The 21,678-nt window shown below is 36.9% G+C and overlaps 1 protein-coding gene across 1 annotated transcript in view; it reads right to left on the bottom strand.

Annotated features, from left to right (window-relative positions):
- Nucleotides 1-14,971: 14,971 nt before the first annotated feature.
- Nucleotides 14,972-21,678, bottom strand: part of LOC149167436 (CBL-interacting protein kinase 32-like) — a 75,471-nt gene continuing 68,764 nt past the window's right edge. The window contains exons 11-14 of the mRNA XM_089432980.1: nt 16,129-16,245; nt 15,871-15,927; nt 15,586-15,660; nt 14,972-15,421 (exon numbers count right to left, since the gene is read on the bottom strand). Of these exons, the coding sequence (XP_089289106.1) occupies nt 15,341-15,421; nt 15,586-15,660; nt 15,871-15,927; nt 16,129-16,245 (330 nt within the window). The 3' untranslated portion in view covers nt 14,972-15,340. The remainder of the gene's footprint in view (nt 15,422-15,585; nt 15,661-15,870; nt 15,928-16,128; nt 16,246-21,678) is intronic.

Genomic DNA, 21,678 nt, shown 5'->3' with positions numbered 1-21,678 from the left:
GAGCCCTTGTGGACATAGGACTGCAAATGTTTGAGTGTATTAATCCTAATACATCCTTTGCTCTATTATTACTTCTGGGAAAAGATTCTTTAGTGTACTTTCCTAGTACACAACCTCTGCATAAGTCATCATGTTCACTTTTTAGGACTGGTACCCCTATAACAGTCTCTCTGAGCATCCTCAATGCTCCATGGTGTAAGTGCCCCATTAAACTGTGCCATAATTAATTTCTCTCCTTCTCACCATTATAGTTTATGCATATCAGTGCCATTGGAAATTCGAGCTGCAACCTATACCATTTGTTGCTTCGAACCCCAATTTTCTTTTTCCTCTTCTAGCCTGCATGTTTAACGTATACTTTCTTTCCAATGAAGTATACATCATATCCCTTGTTCGATAACTAAGACATTGAAATTAGATTCATCACTAATCCTGGCACATGCAGAACATTGGTGGCTCGGATGTTGGTCCCTGCTTCTGTCTGAAAAGCTATGGTGCCTCTCCCTACGGGAAAACACATCGTTTTGTTTCCCATAGTTATTTGGAAGTCCATCTGTTCTTCTTGATAGCTCAAGAAATGTTCTCGTACTCCAGCCATATGAGTTGAAGCCCCGCTATCAATGTACCAAACATGCGCTGATGCTGAATTAACTAAGCATGTGAATTATTCATCTAATATGGTAGATAAATCTTGCATATTTTGAGTATCCATATTGTGTCAATTTCTAACGCTAACCTATCCTAGCAACTGTTGTAGGAAAAAATGTGTCCCACCTGAATTAATCCTCCTTGTTGAGTCTTCTATTGTCATGTTCCTTCTACCACTGGTGAATTTTGACTGGAAAAGGCTTACCTCTCTGTAGACTCACTTAGAGAGAGTTTTCCCACGAAATCCAATCTCTTTAGTTTGAACTGCTAAATCCTCTGGGAAATTTGAATTTCTACCCTTGCAGGGATTTCGAATTCCCTTCTTTTCTCGGCATTGGATCTTCCGACTTTTCTCTTCTGCTTCCCTGTTAGCTCTGACACCATGTGAAAAATTATAAAATTGAAATACTACTGCAGTCATTAATATGACTTCTTCTACTTATTATTTTAGAGATAAGTTATCTATTGTATTCTTATAGCAAATATCGAAACATATTCTACTGTAGCCTTCACAATTAAAACATTACAGAAATTAAATGTAATTAAAATGTTGGCACATATACAAACACAATGACATAGTTGTTTTTGGACAATTGTCCCTGGAAAAACCCAATGCGGGAAAATCAGTGCAGCAAATGAGGGTTTTAATATTCTTCAGAAAAAAAAACAACATGTACAAAATTTCACCCAGCAATATAGAACTGAGAAATATTTATAGACTTTCCTGAACAAGTGTCTGACCCGAGAGAGAGGTTCTTTGTGCCTCTACATCTCTCTGGTTTTCCTAGCATCAATTTCTCTAGCCTCTGGGTTGGCCTGCGTCATTCAAGTCAGTGTTGCCTCTCCCAGCGTCAATCTGCCCAATGATGTTCCTTTTGTTGCTCTGTATCTTCATCCCTGACTGACTGATTTGGACCCTCTCTGTCTCTCCACCTACAACACTCCCTCTGAATCAATTTTCTCTTGTCGAACTTCGACCAGTGAGAAAATCGATTTCTCTTGGGCAACTGAGTATCTACCTGGTGTATTTTCCAAATGATCCTCAAGTCCCTTCTTATATATTCTTGTTGGGCAATCAACGGCCTAGATTAAAACATAATCAGAGACTCGGATTGTTTTGACTTGATCCATGGCGTTTTCTAGAAGTTTCACCCTTGGTTAGATTAATACCCATTAATATTTTAATTTTCCTAAGTTTAGATTTAGGAAATTATTTTAATAAAATCACTTGTGGGTGGAATTTCCCAAAACACTTTTTGGGTTCTTTGGAATACCTATTCCCAAGCCTCCCTGCAAAATTTGAGGCTTAGAACACATCCAGTTCTACCCCAAATCAACAACATTTTCAACAAGTTCCACGCCAAAAAAATGGCTTAGATGAATTTTCCTGGACTATCATTAGAGTTCTAATCGAGGTCAGTTCTCTTAGCCATAGGCAACATGATTGGGAAGTTAATTTTCTTGGATGACCACAGTCTCCATAGAATGGATAAGTGAATGGCATGGATTTTAGTGGATGTTGGTTTCATGGGTCGCCTGTCAAGGCACTTGACTTGGTGTGGGGTGACTATTCCTTCAAGCTGCGGATAGATTGTTGGAAAATATCATTTAGATGCTTGGGTTCTCACCTTACCAGACATCTAATTTCCCAATGTTCGCGTCATTTTGGGGTGAATCATCGGTTTCCGCAACAAGCTTGGGTTTGTGACTGGATGGGCTTCATGGGGATTTTTAGTCTGATGGGGTGCATTTAGATGGTATTCACGAGACACTAGAGCATTCAAGTACTTGTAATAACCTACCTATAGTTATTTATCATTTTCGGTGTATTATGTCTACACTTGATCATGATACAAATTATGCACATGATTCCGGGGGAAGGGACATATAGTATCATATACTTGTTTGAATCACTTAATTAGAGAAAGTAATTGTGAGGTATCTATTATATTCACCACAAATTCCCTATTGGAGTACATCCCTTCATCCTTTATGCCTCCTACTCATGAATTTCCCTTGGTAAATGAGGATTGTGTGCCTAGGCCACCACTTGACCCTTCTCATGGTTCTTGTACTCATCCTATCCATACTGGTAATTTTTGGGGGCATCATCTCCAACTAATTCCATCGGTAGTAATTGGAAGTTATTAATGCACAATCAAACATTGGCAATGGTATCTCTTACCATCCATAAGTTTACGCCATCAAGGGATGCTTTAGCCATTAGTCCTCGATCTAGGAAAAATGTGGTCATCTGGAAAAAAAAATGGGTGGTAAAAATAAAAAGGTTGTGTCTGGAATTTATAATTCCACTACACTTGCACTAAATTTTATAGATGGCGAGAACTCTCTATTAATTTTGGATAAAATGGATTTTCCTTCCCCGGCCCTTAGAGATTGTTTACCCAAAAAAAACCTCCCCCCATGAAGATAATGTCTTTGAACATTCGGGGAATAGGGGGTGGCGCTAAAATATTGGCCCTATGTCACTTAATTATGGTCCACAAACCATCTATCCTTCTGTTTCAGGAAACTATGGTAATGGGGGAAAAGGCATGGACATATTTCTTGAAATTTTGTATGCGTTGGAGGGTATGTGCTATTGATTTTGATGGTCTGTCTGGTGGATTAGCTGCTATGTGGAACCCTTAAAAATTCAATTTCTTGGCATACGAAACATGTGTAGGGATTCCACTATTAAGATTTTCCAGAGGGTCATCTCATCGACTTCATATCATTAATATATATGCTCCATATGGGTCTTGGATGTCTTTATGGAATCAGCTAGAAGGTAGTGGATTATTAAACATCGACTCACTTATCACTTGTGGTGATTTAAATCTAATTGTGGTGACAAATGAAATTTGGGGCAACAAGAGTAAGATGAACCCATTGGAGGGTACTTTAAGGAACTCTTTGGGCGTAATCATATCATGGACATTCTACTAGACCCTATTATTCCAACTTGGTGGAATGGCCATATTGGGTCTGAGGGGATCGCAAAGCGCCTGAATCGATTTTTGGCATACGAGAACCTGGTGGAACAACTCAATGTGATGCGCTCATGGGTTATACTAGCGGGTTTATAAAACCATGACCCTATCTTCCTACAATCAAATGGGGACTTGGCTTGGAGGGGATTACCATATAAATTCAACTATTGTGGGCTTGTGGACAAATATTTTGATTCATTGGTGTGGAATACATGGAAAAAGCTAGTTGAATTTATGGAGCAATCATAGATGGAGGTGGTGCGATAGAAACTCGATACACTGAAAAAGGTGTTGAGGATATGGGAAAGGAAGAAAAAGAGGTTGCATATAAAGGAACTTGTTGATATTGATACTAAGCTCATGGAATTATCTAATCCTAATACAATGGATTACTTCTCGGTTGCACAAAAGGAGTTGGCTTTGGCACTTGAAGAACAGAAAAGGAAGATCTTGTCACTTCACGAGGAAGAATGGTGACTAAAGCAGTGTGCCATTTGGATCACAAAAGGGGACAACAATACAAAGTTCTTTCATCAATATGCCACTAATAGGAGACAAAACACTATATAGGGATTGAATGATTCTGCGGGTTGACAATTGACCTCACAAAATGAACTTCATCAAGTAGTAAATTATTTTGGAAGGATGCATCAAGTCAGGACCGAAGTGGACTTTGAAATCAGCTCGAAAACATCCAAACATATTCAAATATGTTTAATGAAGAGGCTAATAGTATATGATTGGGAGGTTAATCCAACTTGAGATGATGACAGTATTAAAGTCATTTAAGAAGGACAAATGTTTGGGCCCGGATGGGTGGAAATGGAATTGTTTCTACATTTCATGGACATTATGGGGTTGGATTTGTTGAAGATGGTTGAAGAGTCTTGGATCCAATGCAAAATTTATGGTGCTATAAATTCAACTTTCATCACATTGATCCCGAGAAGCATCACAAGCAAATAATTTCATGGATTACAGGCTCATTTCATTGTACACGATAGTATACAATCTTAATTTCCAAGATAATTTCTATGCACATTAAATCTCCCCTCTCTAGATATATATCACTGGAACAATTTGGTTTCTTGGAACATCGACAGATATAGGACGTTTTTGCTATCACGCAAGAATGCCTACATTCCATTCCATGAAGGTAATATATATATATATATATATATATGAAATTAGACTTGATAAAGGCATATGACTACGTGGATTGGGTATTCTTGTGTATGTTCTACACAAGACTAGCCTCTTTGTGGGGAATTTCCATTGGAAAATGGCATGCATAACTTTTGTCAATTATGTGGTCCTCATAAATGATGTCCCTTTGCATTTCTTTACTATGTCACGCGAACTTCGACAGGGATGTTCTCTTTCCCCTCTCTTATTCTTATTGGTCATTGATGATTTAAGTAGGAAAATTAAGAGGCACATAATTGTAGTTTATTTTTGGGTTATAAGATCACTTGTAATGTTATTGTTACCCATTTGATCTTCGTGGATGATGTTCTTATTGTGGGGGTGATCTCGGTTGTCAAATTGAAATACATGCATCAGATCATATACTCCTTTGGGGATACATTGAGGCTCTATTTAAATTAAAAAAGACTATGTTGATTGTAGCATCCCTAGGGGAGAATTTTCTATGAAAATTGATAGTCTTTTGAGATAGAATCAGCACCATTGTATGGTGGTTTCAAATATTTGGGTTTCATTTTGAAGCCCAATTGTTATGGTGTTTAGGACTAGTGTTGGTTGTTGGAGAAATTTGAGAGGAAATTATCCTTATGGCCACATAGATTGCTCACCATTTGGGGTAGGTTGATACTCGTTCAGTAGGTTCTACAAAGTATTGTTGTCTACTAGATGCATCTCTATATGCTTCCGAAATATATCATGAAGAGGATAAATACTTTCATTCAAAATTTCATATAGGTGGGATCACGAGGTCCACACAAGATACACCTAGTTCAATTGGATGTAACTTCGAGGCAAGAAGATGGGGGTTAGGGTCTGCTGAATGTTGAACAGTTCGGTTGGGCGTTGTTGATGAGGATTTTGTGGCACGCACTTAATGGTCATCGCATATGGAAGTTTATTATCAAAGAGAAGTATTTGAAATCCCAATCCATGAGGACGTGGATAAAGGAGGGTGTCGAGGCTCCATACTCGATATCTTACATATGGAATAGCTTGTTAAAAAGTTAAGAATTGGCTGATTGGGAATTTGGATTGGGAGATCAGGCAATAAGGTGGAAATTGGATTGGATCCGATTAGGGATTTTGTGGGGGTTCACACATTGTCGACAAATCTCATTAGGTATTTACACAGTCTGGGAATCTATTATTTAAACCAAATACATATGGACCCAGTTCCAACCACTTTGTGCTCGCCCTAATGTAGATATGAGGATCTTGGATTATGCAATGAAATCGCCGCTTATTGGGATGGATATGTTCATAATTTAATTATCACAGGTATCTCATTATATGATATGGAGGATGCATTTTCATGGGATGGTAAAACTTGTAATGGACATATCACAGTCAAGGAGGCATATTGCTATATCTCGACTACTCGACATGACAATGAAGCCCTAGGGTGGTTTCTTCATATATGTCAATGGAATTGTCCATTAAAACTAAAAGTGTTTCTCTGGTTGAATAGTAGCAATAGGATATTCACATGGGATAACCTTTGCAAGCAAGGCTTCGATGGTCTAGGTAGATGCACCATGTGTGTATCAGCCTATGAGGACATGTATCATTTATTTTTAAAATGCCCTTTCGTTATTTCCATATGGAAGGGTGTACTAGATATATTTAATTTGTTTTCCAATTAGAATTTTACATCAATGGATGAATGCCTTCAAGACTGGTTCATGGAATATAAGGGATGGTGCACCCTTCCTTTCTATATCTTTTGGGGAATATGGTGAAGTAGGGACGCTTGTATCTTTGAGGCAGGCCTAATGGACATCTACAAGACATGCTTTTGGATTGTTGCATATTATAGTGAGATTGGTTCAGTGGTGGACAAGAGGACTGATAGATAGATTCAGTTTAAATATTTGGGTAAAATTCCCAATAAATTTTTTTGATGGGGCGGCATGCAATGAGAATTGTGGAAGTGGAGTATATATTGTCTTATAGTCGAGCACCTTCTATCATTTTTCCTGGAACAGTGGGGTGGGCACAAATACTCGTGTCGAGGTGCTTGCACTATGGGGGTTCCTCTATTGTGCAAAGTGGCTCCATATCGAATCATTGGTGGTGTTTAGAGACTCCAAATTCATATTGGACTGGGTACAGAAGCAACCTTATTTTACGCCTCATAAGCTCCTAAACTGGATGAAGAGAATCAGGGTGATCATGGATTGTTTCAGTGACATAACTTTTGGGCATATCTACAAGGAACAAAACAATGTTGCAAATGCATTATCTAAAGAAGGCCTCAATAGACCACCTAAGGAGATTTATTTCACATCTTTCTGCAACGATTCAGTACTCAGCTTGGGGCATTTTCCAATACCTTGGTATATCTTGGCTCCCATGGGATATGCAAATTTTTTTATATAGTATATTTTATGTTGTTTTTGTGATGTTTGGTTCATATAAGGTATATCAAGTTAAGAGACATATCGGGACAAACGCAGTATCTGTTATTTCTATGTATTTATGGACAATTTCTAGATATTATAGATAGTTGTATTGTTTCGGACAATAGCTAGTTTTTGTTTGATAGTTGGATGTGTTGTCTATAATAGGAGTAGCTCAAATGAAATAATATGGGGAATATATATTCACCTACATATATGCACAATGTAAACATCTTTCTTTTAAATAGAATAATGTTGGTTTTTTCTTCCATGAAGAAAAAGGATTTATAAGGTTCTCCCATGTTGATGATAAAAACCTTTGTGTGCCCTCTATTTAGATTTTTAAACCCATTCTTCCCTGCCTCTTCAGAGTGTGTGCTACATAAGATGCCTCTTTCCCTCGCGAGAAGTTAGGTGATGGAAATCAATGGGTTTGAGTCTATTCAGAGCATTGAAATCAATGCAGAGTACGATGGTCGGTGTTGGGATTTTATATGGAGTTGGTGCCAACCACCGAATACACACGTAGTAACCTTTAGAATTTATTATAGAGTATATTTTCAACATAATTTAAATACGATATATTTAAAATGTTTTTTTAATAAAATATTTTAAATTATACTTTTAAACATAATTTTGCATTTACTTTAATTATTGTATTAATTAATAATAGTCAAAATAAGAGGGGATTGACTTTTCCCGACTACAAAGGGTTCAATATCTAACTCAATGAATAATGGTGTGACTTTTCAGGGCAACAAGAAAAACTTGGCAATTTCCTCCTCAGACCAAGGATCCATAAGGTGGTCCAACCTTCAGTTCCGTTAATTAATTAATATTAATCATTAATTTAGGTTTTGAACAATTGTAGCTATCTCCGCCCTGGTATGGTCGTCATTGTTATATTTATAATAGCAAGTTAAACATGGGGGTGTCACATCCTAAGGTATTTTCATACATTGGAATACAACACATACCCAAAAAGGTTGTCAAGTAGATTACACACCCTCTATTTCTAGCAACCTAGTTTTAGATTTGCTCCAAGATTTTGATTGTGGCCTGTGTATTAATTTTCTTGTTGAGTGCCCTCTATTTTGTGTTATCAAAGATTGCAGATCTTATGATGGGATTTTCTCTAGGTCAACTGGTAGAGGAGAAAAGGTTTCCACAAAGTAAAATGACATTTTTGTTACACTTAGAAGGATTGCCAACATTTGGGGATGATTGAATCTTACACTAAAGATCCATCCCTTTGAACCGAGTGAATTATGTGCAATAGAGGACCAAGAAAATTGTAAAGTTATTCATTGCAATCACATCTAGAAAGGGGTGATGCTTGGGAAAGCACACTAGAAAGGATTGAAATTCCAAACCCTTGTGCTAACCCCAACCAATGTCCAAATCAAAGAGGTCTTTATTTCCCAAAGTATTTGGAAACCTTGGGAGGCTATCACACTTCTCTTAACCTAGAAAGGGTTCGCTTTGTGCATGGGACTTTCTTTTAATGGCCATTGTACCTTGTGGTCCCCCAATCCAATTTTGAGGGAAAATCCTTGGGCAAGCTCATATGGTTCTTGGCCAAATGACTTTTCAAGAAAGGAATTATCAAGGAAGTTTATTTGGCTGATGGTTCTTTGCATACCTATTAGGTTTATGCAGATATGAATATTCAATTTCAATTGGCTCAATGAAACAAAACCAACATAGAGCATTTGCGGGAATTGGTCACTAATCACCTTTTCCTCAAGTTGCAAATCAAGACTGTTGGATTGTGGTGAAGAGATTGTGATGGAATTTCCCAAAGGGTTTTAAGACATATAAGGCCACAAAGGGTAATCAATGGCTTAGCCATCAACAAGTGCTTAAGGTTAAACTTAACAAGCTGTGATGGTGTCTAAGTTGTGTACATAGTTGTTGCAAGTTAACTTTTTTTGGCAAAAGTTCACTAAGCTTAAGAACACTATTTACTTGGTCTTTAATGCTTAGTGGCATGCCTATGGGCCACCTAAAATACCTAAGGGTCTCCAATCCCAAGTGTCTTTGATGTCAAAAAAATGAAACAATTAAGCACCTCATCTACCCCATTTTCCAAGTCGCTCTAAGTTTGGATGTCCAACCTTTGTGGCTAGCACCTTCCTAGCTCTATCTTGCGGAAAGTCATTGTCCCTTGCGCCATAAAATTACATGTAACATGGCAACTTGTTAGAATAAAAAGTCTAATTTTTATTTGGAAAAGAGGAATGCCAATATTTTCTAAATGACTATAAGTGATGGTTTCACTTGGTTTGATGGAGTTGTGATATGTGCCAACTTGCATTTGCAAATCTACATGCACACTAAGAAAGCGAAGTTACAGTTGATGCACCTCCACACAGAAGAAGTTCTAGGGCATGACCCCCTACATAATGAGTTGAGTACCCCCTAAAGTTTATTCATCCCCTGCCTCAATCAATTTCCACAATTTTGTCAGCATACCTCATCATTGGACTCGTCAATAGGGCCAAGAGAGAAATATCTATCATAATGTGAGGAAAGAACCTCTCCCCCCCGCCCCCCCAAATTGGCCAGCTCCTCGACGCCCTAAAAATGACAAGTAACTCACTTGGATTTAGCTATATATATATATATATATAGATAGAGAGAGAGAGAGAGAGAGAGAGAGAGAATTCAAAGTGGCAACTTATTATATCAATTTTCCTTAATATTTTCTTGTAAACTTAGTTAATCTTCTTATGTTCTTTAGTTAGATCTTTTCATCAAACAAATATCAAGAACGTAACAGTAGCAATAGAAGACACAAAAATTAGGCTCTCAGCCAAAGGCAAAACCCCTCCAAGGGGAAAACCCGATAAACTCTTCTCTTCTTGTAGAATTTGCTTCCAATGAGACAACAAAGACTCAATCATATACCAAGTCCTTCTTCAAGTACCAAGTCAACCCTTCCAACAAGTCTTTCCTTGATCTAGCATCAATCAACTTCAAACTACAACTTCGACCTCCCAACTTCAATACTATTTCTTTGACCTACAACTTTGGCCCTTGACACTGCGTCAAAAACCCTAACCCAACCTCCTCTGAAAACCTTCCTTGAGCAAGGCAGCGACAACCAATGGCAACGAGGTAACTATAAGGCAATTCTTCCTTCCAGCAACAAGAGACTGCACTTCATCCTACTGCAACTTGGATGTGCAATTTCGACCTCTTTTGTAGCTACAAAAACCCTAGACTTTCGCACGTGGGAGGGAGATAACCCAAAAACAAGTTTTTCGTCCTTTCTTCTTCTAGACTTCCACTCTTCTTGTCTTCTTGTCTTCCAGCTATAGATCGAACTTTTCCTTGAAATTGAACTTCTTGATTATGTGTGCTAAATGAGGTCGAACTATTCTTTATATAACTTTTCCAAGGGGTTGAATTCTCTCCTTTATGCTGACTTGTACTTTTGGAGTTTCCAAGACTTTCTAGACTCAAAATAAATTATTTTTCCAATATAAACATGATGTTGACTCCTTTGGCTCATGACAATCAATTTTAAAACTTAACAAACCCTAGAATCATGAAGAACATACTTTTACCTAGAATACCATCAATAATGAGCATAGAAACCCATGTTTTAATATAATATCTTTTTCTTTCTTCTTTTGTTTGTTACATAGGATACATATTGAATTGAGTACAACAATTATGAAGAACAAAACTAGTTATGTTTTCAACAAGAAGCACTCAAAATAGCGTGCAAAGGATGGTTAGGACATTGACCACAAATTAATGATCCTCTTGTTATTAGGTGGGGCCCCAATTTTCAAGATTGTGACCCTCCACTTGGCACGAGATTTGCTTAGGATCGTTGTTTATCTTCTATATAGCCCTCAAATCACATATCTAGCTTAGTTCTAGCATTTGGCCATATGATTTTGGTTCTGTATAATCTATGGGGCTTGAACTATTCAAATTTTGATCAACCCATGGGAATACACCATGGTAGTTTTTTATTTGTGGAGGTTACTTTGTGGCTGGCCCTTCTAATATGACATGTTGCACATATATATCTTTTATTAATAAAGTTATAAATGTTTTAACCCAATAATAATAATAATAATAATTAAAAAAATTAGCCAAAATCAAAATGTGTGACACTATAATCCAAGGTTTAAATTGTCTTTGGAATGAATTTATAGAGTTGTATCCCAACAAAAGTTCAATAGTGTCTATGTCAATTCTTCAATGTGTTAAAAAAACATTAGAAATAATATTTTGATTAATTTCTTCCATATTCTTTTCATTCAAAACATGCACCTATCATTTTAGAATTCAAAGAAAAACAAAATCAACATACCGAAAACCTAGACATTTATGAAAATTATTTTAACAATAAGAGAAATGATACCATAAGTTGCAATTGTGAGGCAAGATAGATGATACATGTAACCATTAACATTTAATTGATTGTGTTGTATAGTACTCTATAACATTTGGAAATTGTGAAAAGTTAATCAAAATTATAATTACAATACTTTCAATTATGATTGTCTATATATATTTGAATATAATGAAAAAAAATACAACTAATTATCATAACAAATTTATTATCTTAAACAACTTTACCACCAAAAAATAAGACTTTCATTGATTATTATCAATATATACTTTGAATATAATGAAAAATATACAATTGATTATGAAGAATCTTATCATCTTAAACAACTTTCAAAAATGCTTAATGAATTTGAAAAAGTTGAAAAAATTACTACCCAAAATTTTCAGCATGATCCATTCCTTAACTAAAATGAAATAGCATTTACCATATTAGAGAAATAGTTATTACACCATTCCAAGAACCAAAATAAAATGGTGTTTATTACAATTAGAGAAACAGTAATTGCACAAGGCTAACTTGTATCATGAAATGTTTTATTTATATGGTTCATATGGTTTTCATTTTATCGAAGTTAAATAAATTGAGAACATACATAACATAGATGTTTTTATAGCTGCAGTTATTTTTAATAAGATTCGGTAACATGTCTTTATTGTAACCTTTTATTTATATATAATACTAAACATTTTATGTTTACTCGAATCAAAATCAAAAAATCTGTTAAAGAATAAAAAGGATCTTGGCCTATACAAGAAGCTAATGAGATCATTGTTGACTATTGCATTGAATCTACTGAACTTTGGCTGAAATTATATAACACTCAATTTGAAATCGGTGAATTTTGACTAAAACGCTACTAACACATTCGTTTTCATCTTCCCGACTTTCCCCATTCCCAACTCTATCACAGGTGGGCATTTTGATTTTGATGTACATTGTTTGTATCTATCTACGTTGAAGGGTACTTCGCAAGCAGTAAATCCAAGTGGCAGGATACCTCTACCTCGCTTACAACGGGAACTGTAAAAACATTTGTAGCCTAAATACTTTCAAATTATCCTAATTTCAGTAAAACCCCCATCATCCTTCAACCAATGCTTTAGTTTGGCCAAAATAAATAAACAACTTCACTCTGGTTTAACGCCATAAAAGTTGAATCCTACATTGGTATTTTAAAACTTCGTTGTGTTCTTCGACCCCTGTGCGAATAATGGATTCAATGATGATTTCTCTGATTTTAAAGGTTGCTGATACTTCACCTATTTATTGTCAATATTTGCTAACGTAATTTTTCTTTCACCATGTCATATAGATTAGTCTCCACCATAAGTTTCCTTCCTATTCCAACACTGAGTTCCCGTTGTTTACCCTTTCCTGTCATTTTCTCAGTCTTATTATTTCTTTGACTTCTATATTTTTCAGGACAACCTTAGTTTGAAATCTATTCAATGACTTCTATATTTTTCAGGACAACCTTAGTTTGAAATCTATTCAAGGTAATAATTAAATTGAAAATTATTTGTCAATTGGGTTTATCTGGGGTGGGGTGATTGGACAGAATGATTGTTATCCTCCCAACCAGGTTCATTCCCACAAGTAACATGATGAGCTTTGATATAATGGCTTCAAGCCTTGCTTTATTGTTGATTCTGAGCAGTCTCTTGAAAACCGAAAACATGTATATTCCATGTCTTCTCTCATTTTCATCAAAGTGGACCCTAATGTTGGATAGAAGAATGATCTGCCAGCTATGGAATGCTGTCACCAAAATTGTGCAAGGCTCAGTCGAGCCTCATCTCATAGGATAGTTTTTATCCCCAGGTGGCTCCCACCATCAACACTTGCCCGTGAGATTTGAGACCTAATAGAAACTAAACCCCACACAAACCAATTGACCTAGGCCGGATAGACCAAACTTCCATTGTTTTTTTAACATCATCAAGAACAAATATTAGATACAATTGTCACCATACCATTTACTTATTTTTTCCATAGAACTGTTTCAATACGGCGTAAATCAAAGCATAGTGATTCCATGTTAAGGTATTATTCAAAGACACGGCTACATACAATGACAGTGGAATACAAATTACAAACCTGGGACACAAAATCCAAATGTTAGGCAGCCTGTGAATTAACTACTTCACTTAAGTACAGTTTTCAAACAAGAACCAGACACGTTAATAACTTTGACTATAAGTGGACAGGCATGAACATTCAGATGCATTACTAGAAATTTGACCATTTGCCAATAAAACACAAACGCATGTTTGAATATACCATACACTTTGCGCAGAGATTCTATATGAAAAATACAAAATACAGGCAGAGATTCTGTATGAAAATCCATTAATTCTAGAAAAAGGGAATGCCAGTAACACACGAAATGCTCTGCTTTGTTCAAGAAACCGTTGTAAACAAACGCTGGAAATTAAGAATACCGTATCATAATTACAGCATAAGAATATAGTGTAGGAACAGTGGCAAATGGAAGGCGTGAAAAAACAGCGAAAACAGCAATATACGAAATGCAAAACGTATCAAATTTCCAGCATCCGGAAGCATGAGGTTTCAATTAGTTTAGTTCTCTACAGTCCTTTATACACACTTCTTGAACAAAAGCAAGTTTATCACTGCAAGATTCAATCATAAAGGAATATAGCCCAGGAAATTACCGTTTTATCCCTATAATTCGCAACAATGGAGAAGATCCTTGAGGGAAGGGAACCCCTCCCCTGCATATCTTGCATCCCCAGGGCACGGGGACTGAGGAAAATGTTCCCTGGACATGGCCGACGGCCGGGTAGCATGCCTGAGATCCCCCTGTCCAGTGTCCAATGGGAACATCCCCTGCTGTCCCCTGTGCTATCCCCTGAAATCTGGAGGTCCACCCAGCCATCCCCGAAACTTGTCCCCTTATCTCCCCAATCTCAAAACTCACAAAATATAGACTATAAGAAACAAAATAAAACAATCCTGAAAACCTAAACTCAACTGACAAAACATAGACTGTAAGAAACTAAATAAAACAAGCCTGAAAACCTAAACTTCAATCTCAGATGCTTTAACATGTAAATACTATATTATCTAATTTATTGCTTCATAGAGATTGTAGAATTGATGCGGCATGCATGTTGTCAATGTTATAACTCTGATGCAAAGCTTTTTCCCAAACTGAAAACTATTACCCTTGACAAAGAATAAATTAATCTTCGCAAGAACCAAAGTACATAAAGTGAGCCCAAAAGCTCAATAATAGTTCTGTAAGGTAACACGTAATGTTCACTATATAGCTCTGTAGTGAACCCAAAAACTCAATAATCGAGTTCCGAAAGGTAATACATTCTTAATTTGTTGAATATATAGCCCTGTAGTGAGCCCAAAAACTCAATAATTGAACTCTGAAAGGTAATACATTCTTAAATTGTCAAATTTACTGCAGCTCAGCAATAAGTTTTTACCAAGCCAAAAATAGTAAATGACACAACGCTTCAAAATCAAGCAATGATTACATCAATATAGAGATCGAGGAGAACATTAGTCATCTTCAAGTCTACTTCATTACAACCCAAACCTAGCAAGGACGAGTACTTTTGGGAAAATAAACATCTGTTTGTAATATGTATATATACAAACTGCCAAAGTACAGAAAATACCAAGAGGTGGATAAACAAATTATTGTAATTGTATCTAATGTGGTACTTTCCCCAGTATTCTACTTACACTTTGTTCTTCTCTTCCCCAGTGTCTTCTGCTTTCCAAACAACATCTTTTAGCCCTGCCGAAAGGTTCTTGTAAAACTGCAAGAAGAGACATCATGACAATAGTATTCAAAGAAAATTTCCTTGGAACGATATTTTTTGGTATAACAAAAGCCCCAAGGGACCAAATTGAAAGTAGATAATAACTAAAAACACTGAATATTTGTGATAGATATAGCCATTGAAATAAAACCGCTCTTCACCTTGTGAAATTCCAAGGTATCACCTCCAGCCTTGCGGACTTCAACCATAAAAAGAGAAGGAGCTACTTCAAATACCTGAAGAAAATGAAAACAGATTAGAGATAATTCCAATCAATGTTCCAATCCATATGCAAACTATCTGGAAAACAAACATATAGCTCCAAATTCCAAAAAAAATTGTAGTGTGAGTATTAGCATACTATGCTTCTCAACTTTCAAGAGAAACTCCATCAGGACTATTCTCTATCTCGTAGAGCTTTTAGTACCATATTTTAAATAACTTACCTCTGTAGCTACATTCAAATGACCCTTTCTTCCAGTCTTTGAACCTTGCATCTTCATCTGAATGAATAAGGGAAAAACTCCATCAAAAGGAGAAAACATATTGTTGATCCACTTTCCTAGTAAGACTAGTTCTGTTTAAGGGTCAATCATTTACGGCTAAAAATACTTGCAAATTTACATGGGTTCCAATAAGCAAGAAAAAGTAAAATTGGAAAGTCATTCTCTTTTGAGCTGCAATGGAGGAAACGATTAGTCTACCTTGTAATTTCTCTTTTGCACATTGAATCCAAGAGGCTTTGCAGCTTCCTCAATTTTTGATACTATCTCGTTTGCAGGGCGTTTAGATGCAAACCTCGTTTCTCGCTTAACCATACCCTATTTAACAAAATATCAGTACATTTTAGTAAATATATCTCAAAAGAGAGACCTGCTAATGAATTACTCGTGTCAGTGGTTTTATGTCAATAATTTGCCCAAGCAGGTACATGTGTGTAATTGAGCAATGAAAAGCATACATCAAGCAAAATAAGGATCATAGTTAACATCATGGTTAGATTTGTCATTTTAAAACATAATAGTATTTCAGTTAAAAATGGCAAGGAAACAGAGAGAAATATTGATTAGATGGAAACAAAGAAGACCCTGGGAGAAACCAAACAGAAAAAGATGAAAGAAGCAGAATGCAAAGAATGCTTGGTTAAACAAATCCATATAGAATTCAGTGATTTCAAAGAGATGACAACAATACTATTTCAAAGAATTTTACATTGGTATAAATACAGAACACTAAGATTCTGGAGAGAAAAATCACATAGCCTAAAGGACATATACTGCGACACAAAATCACGAGATAAGAGACTACTTTAGGAAGAGATGGACGCAACGATTGCAATTTAGTACAAAAAGATATCAACTGAAGAAGCCAGCATTGGTAATCTGCATTATATTTGAACAAGAAGTTAAAAATTATCATGAAATTTGAAGTGATCCATGAAAGAAGTTAAAAACTATCAGGTACTTTTGAAGTGATCCATGTGCCATGTATTTCCAAACAAACAGATGCTTTGGAAACAAGAAAGTGTCAAAATCATGACAACAATTAATTAAAAAATATTTTGTAAAAACCAAAAATTACTTCACATAAATTTTTTTTTGGTGTAACAGTACAGTGGCAGTTCATGCAATGTTTGTGATATTGTTACCCACCAAAAGCGGGTAACCCATAGGAGAAATTTGTTCTCCTCATTTGACATCCAGCCAACCAGCAGCCCCATAATGGTCAGCACATAACACTATGCCAGAAATCTCCACCCATTGCTCCAGTCAGATCTCTCTCCCCTCTAACATTTCTTCTTGAAGGAAGATGGGTTATCTCTCGCCAAGTACTCTAACCATTCTTGCAATCATGTGCTTTCATTTAATGTAATTGGTATATTGATATGGAACACAAGGAAAATTGGATGATTGACCAATCTCGATTGTATCCGTGTTCCCTCGCTTCACTTGGGAGGTTAGTCTTTGACTCTAGTTCAGTGGGACATCCTCTAAGGCCTTTAGGTTTAGGCAAGGCAATTATTGATGTAATGTGTCCAAGATAATCTATACTTGAAACTTTCCACATCTCCCAGTTATCCGTCTCTATTCTTCAAGTTTGTAGTCATTTGTCATTGGGATTGGCACCCTATATCCACATCCTTGAGTCAAGGCCCAAAAACTTGGCCCGAAAACCTGATGTGGCTAAAAGAAAGTTAAAAACATGTAAAGCCACAATGAAAGAAAATGTAAAATGGAAAAGATGGCTTGGACAATATTTAGCACATGCGCAAGAGCCTAGCATGAGCTCTACCCCCTCATTAACCATCACCCAATTCCTCAAAGCATTCAATGCTTCTTCTCAAATAAAGTAACTCTTGAATGTCCCAACTCTGATGAGCGAAGAACTGCTACATCTTAGGAGGGTATTGGAAAATCATAAAGCAAGCTTGGGATCCTAAGTTATGCACCAAATAAAGACAGGTCATTAAAGTAAAAGACGCACCAGAGGGGTCGAAAAAACAAGCCGAGGAAAGAGGCAACTCATGCCACCATGATTTCCCCATCCTTACATCATTACACTCAGGAGGCTGGACCCCCACTAGTTGATGTCATGACTATAACCCATGCCTTGAAGTCTTTCCCACTCCATGACCATTATTCTCACACACACCTATGGATTGATGGGCTGACCTGGGACATGTCACTCCCCTTTAGGGCTAGAAGCACCTAATAGGGTTGTTGACCTAATCATCCCTAACATAAATGAGGTAACTTGTTTACATATCCTGATCTAGTTTGAGTTTTGTGTGAAGTATTCTGGTGCCCTTGACATTAGATATGGTTCACTATAATGCTTCACTAGTTTTATGTCTCTAATGGAGTTGATCTCACTTGATCTTGAGAGGTTTTCTTCAAGTGGTGTCACTTATGCAACAAACATCCAATGAGGGAAGGTTTGATTATTCTTCAACACCTTCTAGTGGGTCCCTAACATAAGTGAGGTAACTTGTTTACAGATCCTAAGCTACTTAGACAATTGAAGGTGAGTTTTTTGTGAACTTGTGAAGTATTCTGGTGCCCTTGACATTAGATGTGGTTCACTATGATGCTTTACTGAGTTTATGTCTCTAATGGAGTTGATCTCACTTGATATTGAGAGGTTTTCTTCAAGTGGTGTCACTTATGCAACAAACATCCCATGAGGGATGGTTTCATTCTTCTTCAGCTCCTTCTAGTGGGTTCGTTGCCCCTTTCAGAAAGCAAACATGACTTTGTGGCCCCAACATTGGCTCTCTAGAGATAAGCATTAAGCCTTGTGTTGATTCCACGTGATGCTACATCCCTTGATGAACCTCCAGATGCAGAAAAATTACTCCTAATAACTTGGGCGTTAGACTATTTGACAGTGTGCCCAAATGGACCCAGGACGCCCCTAGACTGGCCTTGACCCTGTTTGATGGAAGATACCTTGTTCCGGAGACCAAATGAGGATGGTTATCACTGAGATGGTTTCGGAGGGCTAGCACATCCCTCTTTGATGCTAATGCTTGCCCTTGAAGGTGCCACGTCACTCCCACATGCTTGAAAAGGGTGATGTAGGGCCCTCTTGGATGACATCATGGTGGAGGAGACACCATTTGGAGATGTACAAATGCACTTTTGGACTTTCTGGAGTGAGGATCACTCTTGGACCCTTGCCTCATGTTCCTCGATGTCTTATTGTCTATTTTGAAGGATGATGTCATGGTGGAGACTCCTTTCCTCCCACTTGTGTGGTTATTCTTGGCATTTTGTTATGTTTTAGAGCTATTTCAAGCTCGTCTTGTGACCGTTGACATAGTTGAACACTCAAGTAAACTTTTTGGGGGTTTTGCTTGTAAAATTAATGAAATGAAACTTGGTTACCCTCATATAAATAGAGAGGATCCTTATTCATTTTTCATTATCATTCATCATCACACTTCTCTCTCTTTGGAAGTGCACATTAACTTTTGCCTCTTTTCTACTTGGACAAAATGTAGTTCTATGGTGCGAATTGCTCTTGGAGGTGGACTTTTGCTTGAAATTGGTTCTCGAGATTGATTGAAGAGATTCTTGCGGAAATTTTGTAACTTTATTGCTCATCTTCTATATTTTGCATGCTATATTGTGTAAATTAGGGTTTCTAAATGTGCCATGGTTTAAAATCGATAAATTTATCTATAAATCTTGGTCCTCTATGTCGAGCAAAATTGTTTTCGTCAAATCCTTTAAGAGAACTCTGAGTTGTGCATCTCTTAAGTTTAAAATCTCTATTAGGTAAGTAGCTAAGGTTTGTAAGAAAAGGCTTTAGCCCTCTCACCCTCTTCAACAAGGACATCCTCAATGAATTTGCCCTAGGTAACTCCATTGCCCAGTTAGATCAAGGCATCAATCTAGGTGGTGTTGATCAAACTTTCTACTCTTACTAATTTTCACTCTTCTCTCTCAAATTCTAGATATCTAGGGTTAGGGTTTCTTTGAAATATTGCTAAAAAGGTAATTTCTTTTCATGTGTTATTTCCCTCTGAATAGGAATTGCATTAAATAATCATTAAAAAACAAATTCTAAAATTTATTGCATGTTAAAACCCTATTTCAAGGGCTGGCATCATCATATTATTGTTGTTTTATGCATGTTTCAGCCATAAAAACTCAATTGCAAACCCTAAACCTTGCATATATAATTGATAGTCTTGTTCCTTTGTTGACTAATCATTGTAAGACTATTTCTTCTAGCTATTATATGACAGTACATGTCCTATCATTGACAATCTATCAAACCTTAACTTCTAACCTCCCTTGTGGTATAAATACCACTAAATAGCTAAAAGGTTGTTGAGGTGACAGTGGTAGTCAATCTCTTGTTGCCCCGAGGTTTGAATCAACCTAGTGAGCCTTTGGGCTAAGCCTGATATATTTTGCAGCAACAGGTACCAAGTTCGCAAGAAGAAAAAGAGCCATAAGCCCAATTGTAATCTTGTTTCTTGATCAATATAATACCAATATCTTGCCCCATGGATGTTTCCTTGACACACTGTCAGGGTTTTACCACATAAATGTTCCTCTTGTCTAAGTGCTTCATTGTCATTTGCATCATTATTTTTCTGCAACTTACAATTTATTGAGGCTCATAAATACAACAAGTGGTATCAAATCCAAGGTGAAGGGGGGGGCCAAGTTATGTCCATCTCATGCAAAAGAAGGGTCAGTCTTTGTTTGCAAACCTGCAAAGAAAAAGAAAATTTGTGGAAGAGGGAGGCCACAAAGGTTTTAAGTCTCGATCTAGTGATTTGAAGTCCTTGTCCAGTGATTTGAGAAGGCCACAAAACCCTAGTTGTCAGCACTGGAAGGAAGAGACCGAACTAGTGGGTCAATTGCATCCATTGAGTACCAAGATGAGGATTTATTACAAACCAACACAAAGGAGCAGTAGTAGAGGAGGAGAAGCCTATCAAGGCTACAGATTTGTAACCCTCGCAGTCATTAACCCTAGCTATCGTCACTGTAATTACAGAGGAGCGTCAAGTTTGCGCTTTATTAAATCTGCCTTAAGGTCCATTCGTGCCCAATTAGTGAAGGGGTTGATTATATACAAAGATTATTCGTGTGCATAACAACCGTTGTGTAGTAGAGTTCAAGCAATGGTCAATTTTGTGGAAGAGAGGTTAATCATGTTGGTGTATGAGTTAACGAAAACTGGGCGCATAGAGGATGCGTGAAGGAGTCCGGCCAATAGGCTTACTGCAATAATCCTGCTAGGGCATGACCCAAGTAGTACAAATGTATATTGTTTCAAATCCATGGAGTGATTTTCGATATATATATATATATATATATATATATATCCATGTCTAGTGGAGGCCACAAAAAGTTTGGTTTTGCGGTGAAGGCTATTAAGGCTACATATTTGTAACCCTCATCGTCATTAACCCTGGCTATCGTCACCACAGTTACAGAGGAGCGTCAAGTTTACGCTTTGTTAAATCTGCCTTGAGGTCCATTTGTGCCCAATTAGAAGGGGTTGATTGTATACAAAGATTATTTGTGTGCATAACAACCGTCATGTAGTAGAGTTCAAGCAATGGTCAATTTTATGGAAGAGAGGTTAATCATGTTGGTGTATAAGTTAACAAAACCTAGGCACATAGAGGACGCGTGAAGGAGTCCGACCAATAGGCTCACTGCAATAATCGTACTAGGGCATGACCCAAGTAGTACAAACGTATATTTTTTTTAAATCCATGGAGTGAT

The sequence above is a fragment of the Pinus tabuliformis genome, chromosome 5_1, assembly GCF_031772625.1.
Source record: "Pinus tabuliformis cultivar Carrire ecotype Pingquan chromosome 5_1, CPIR1, whole genome shotgun sequence".
Lineage (NCBI taxonomy): Eukaryota > Viridiplantae > Streptophyta > Pinopsida > Pinales > Pinaceae > Pinus > Pinus tabuliformis.
The sequence above is the reverse complement of the archived record's forward strand: the minus strand, read 5'-3'. Positions and strand labels throughout refer to the sequence as shown.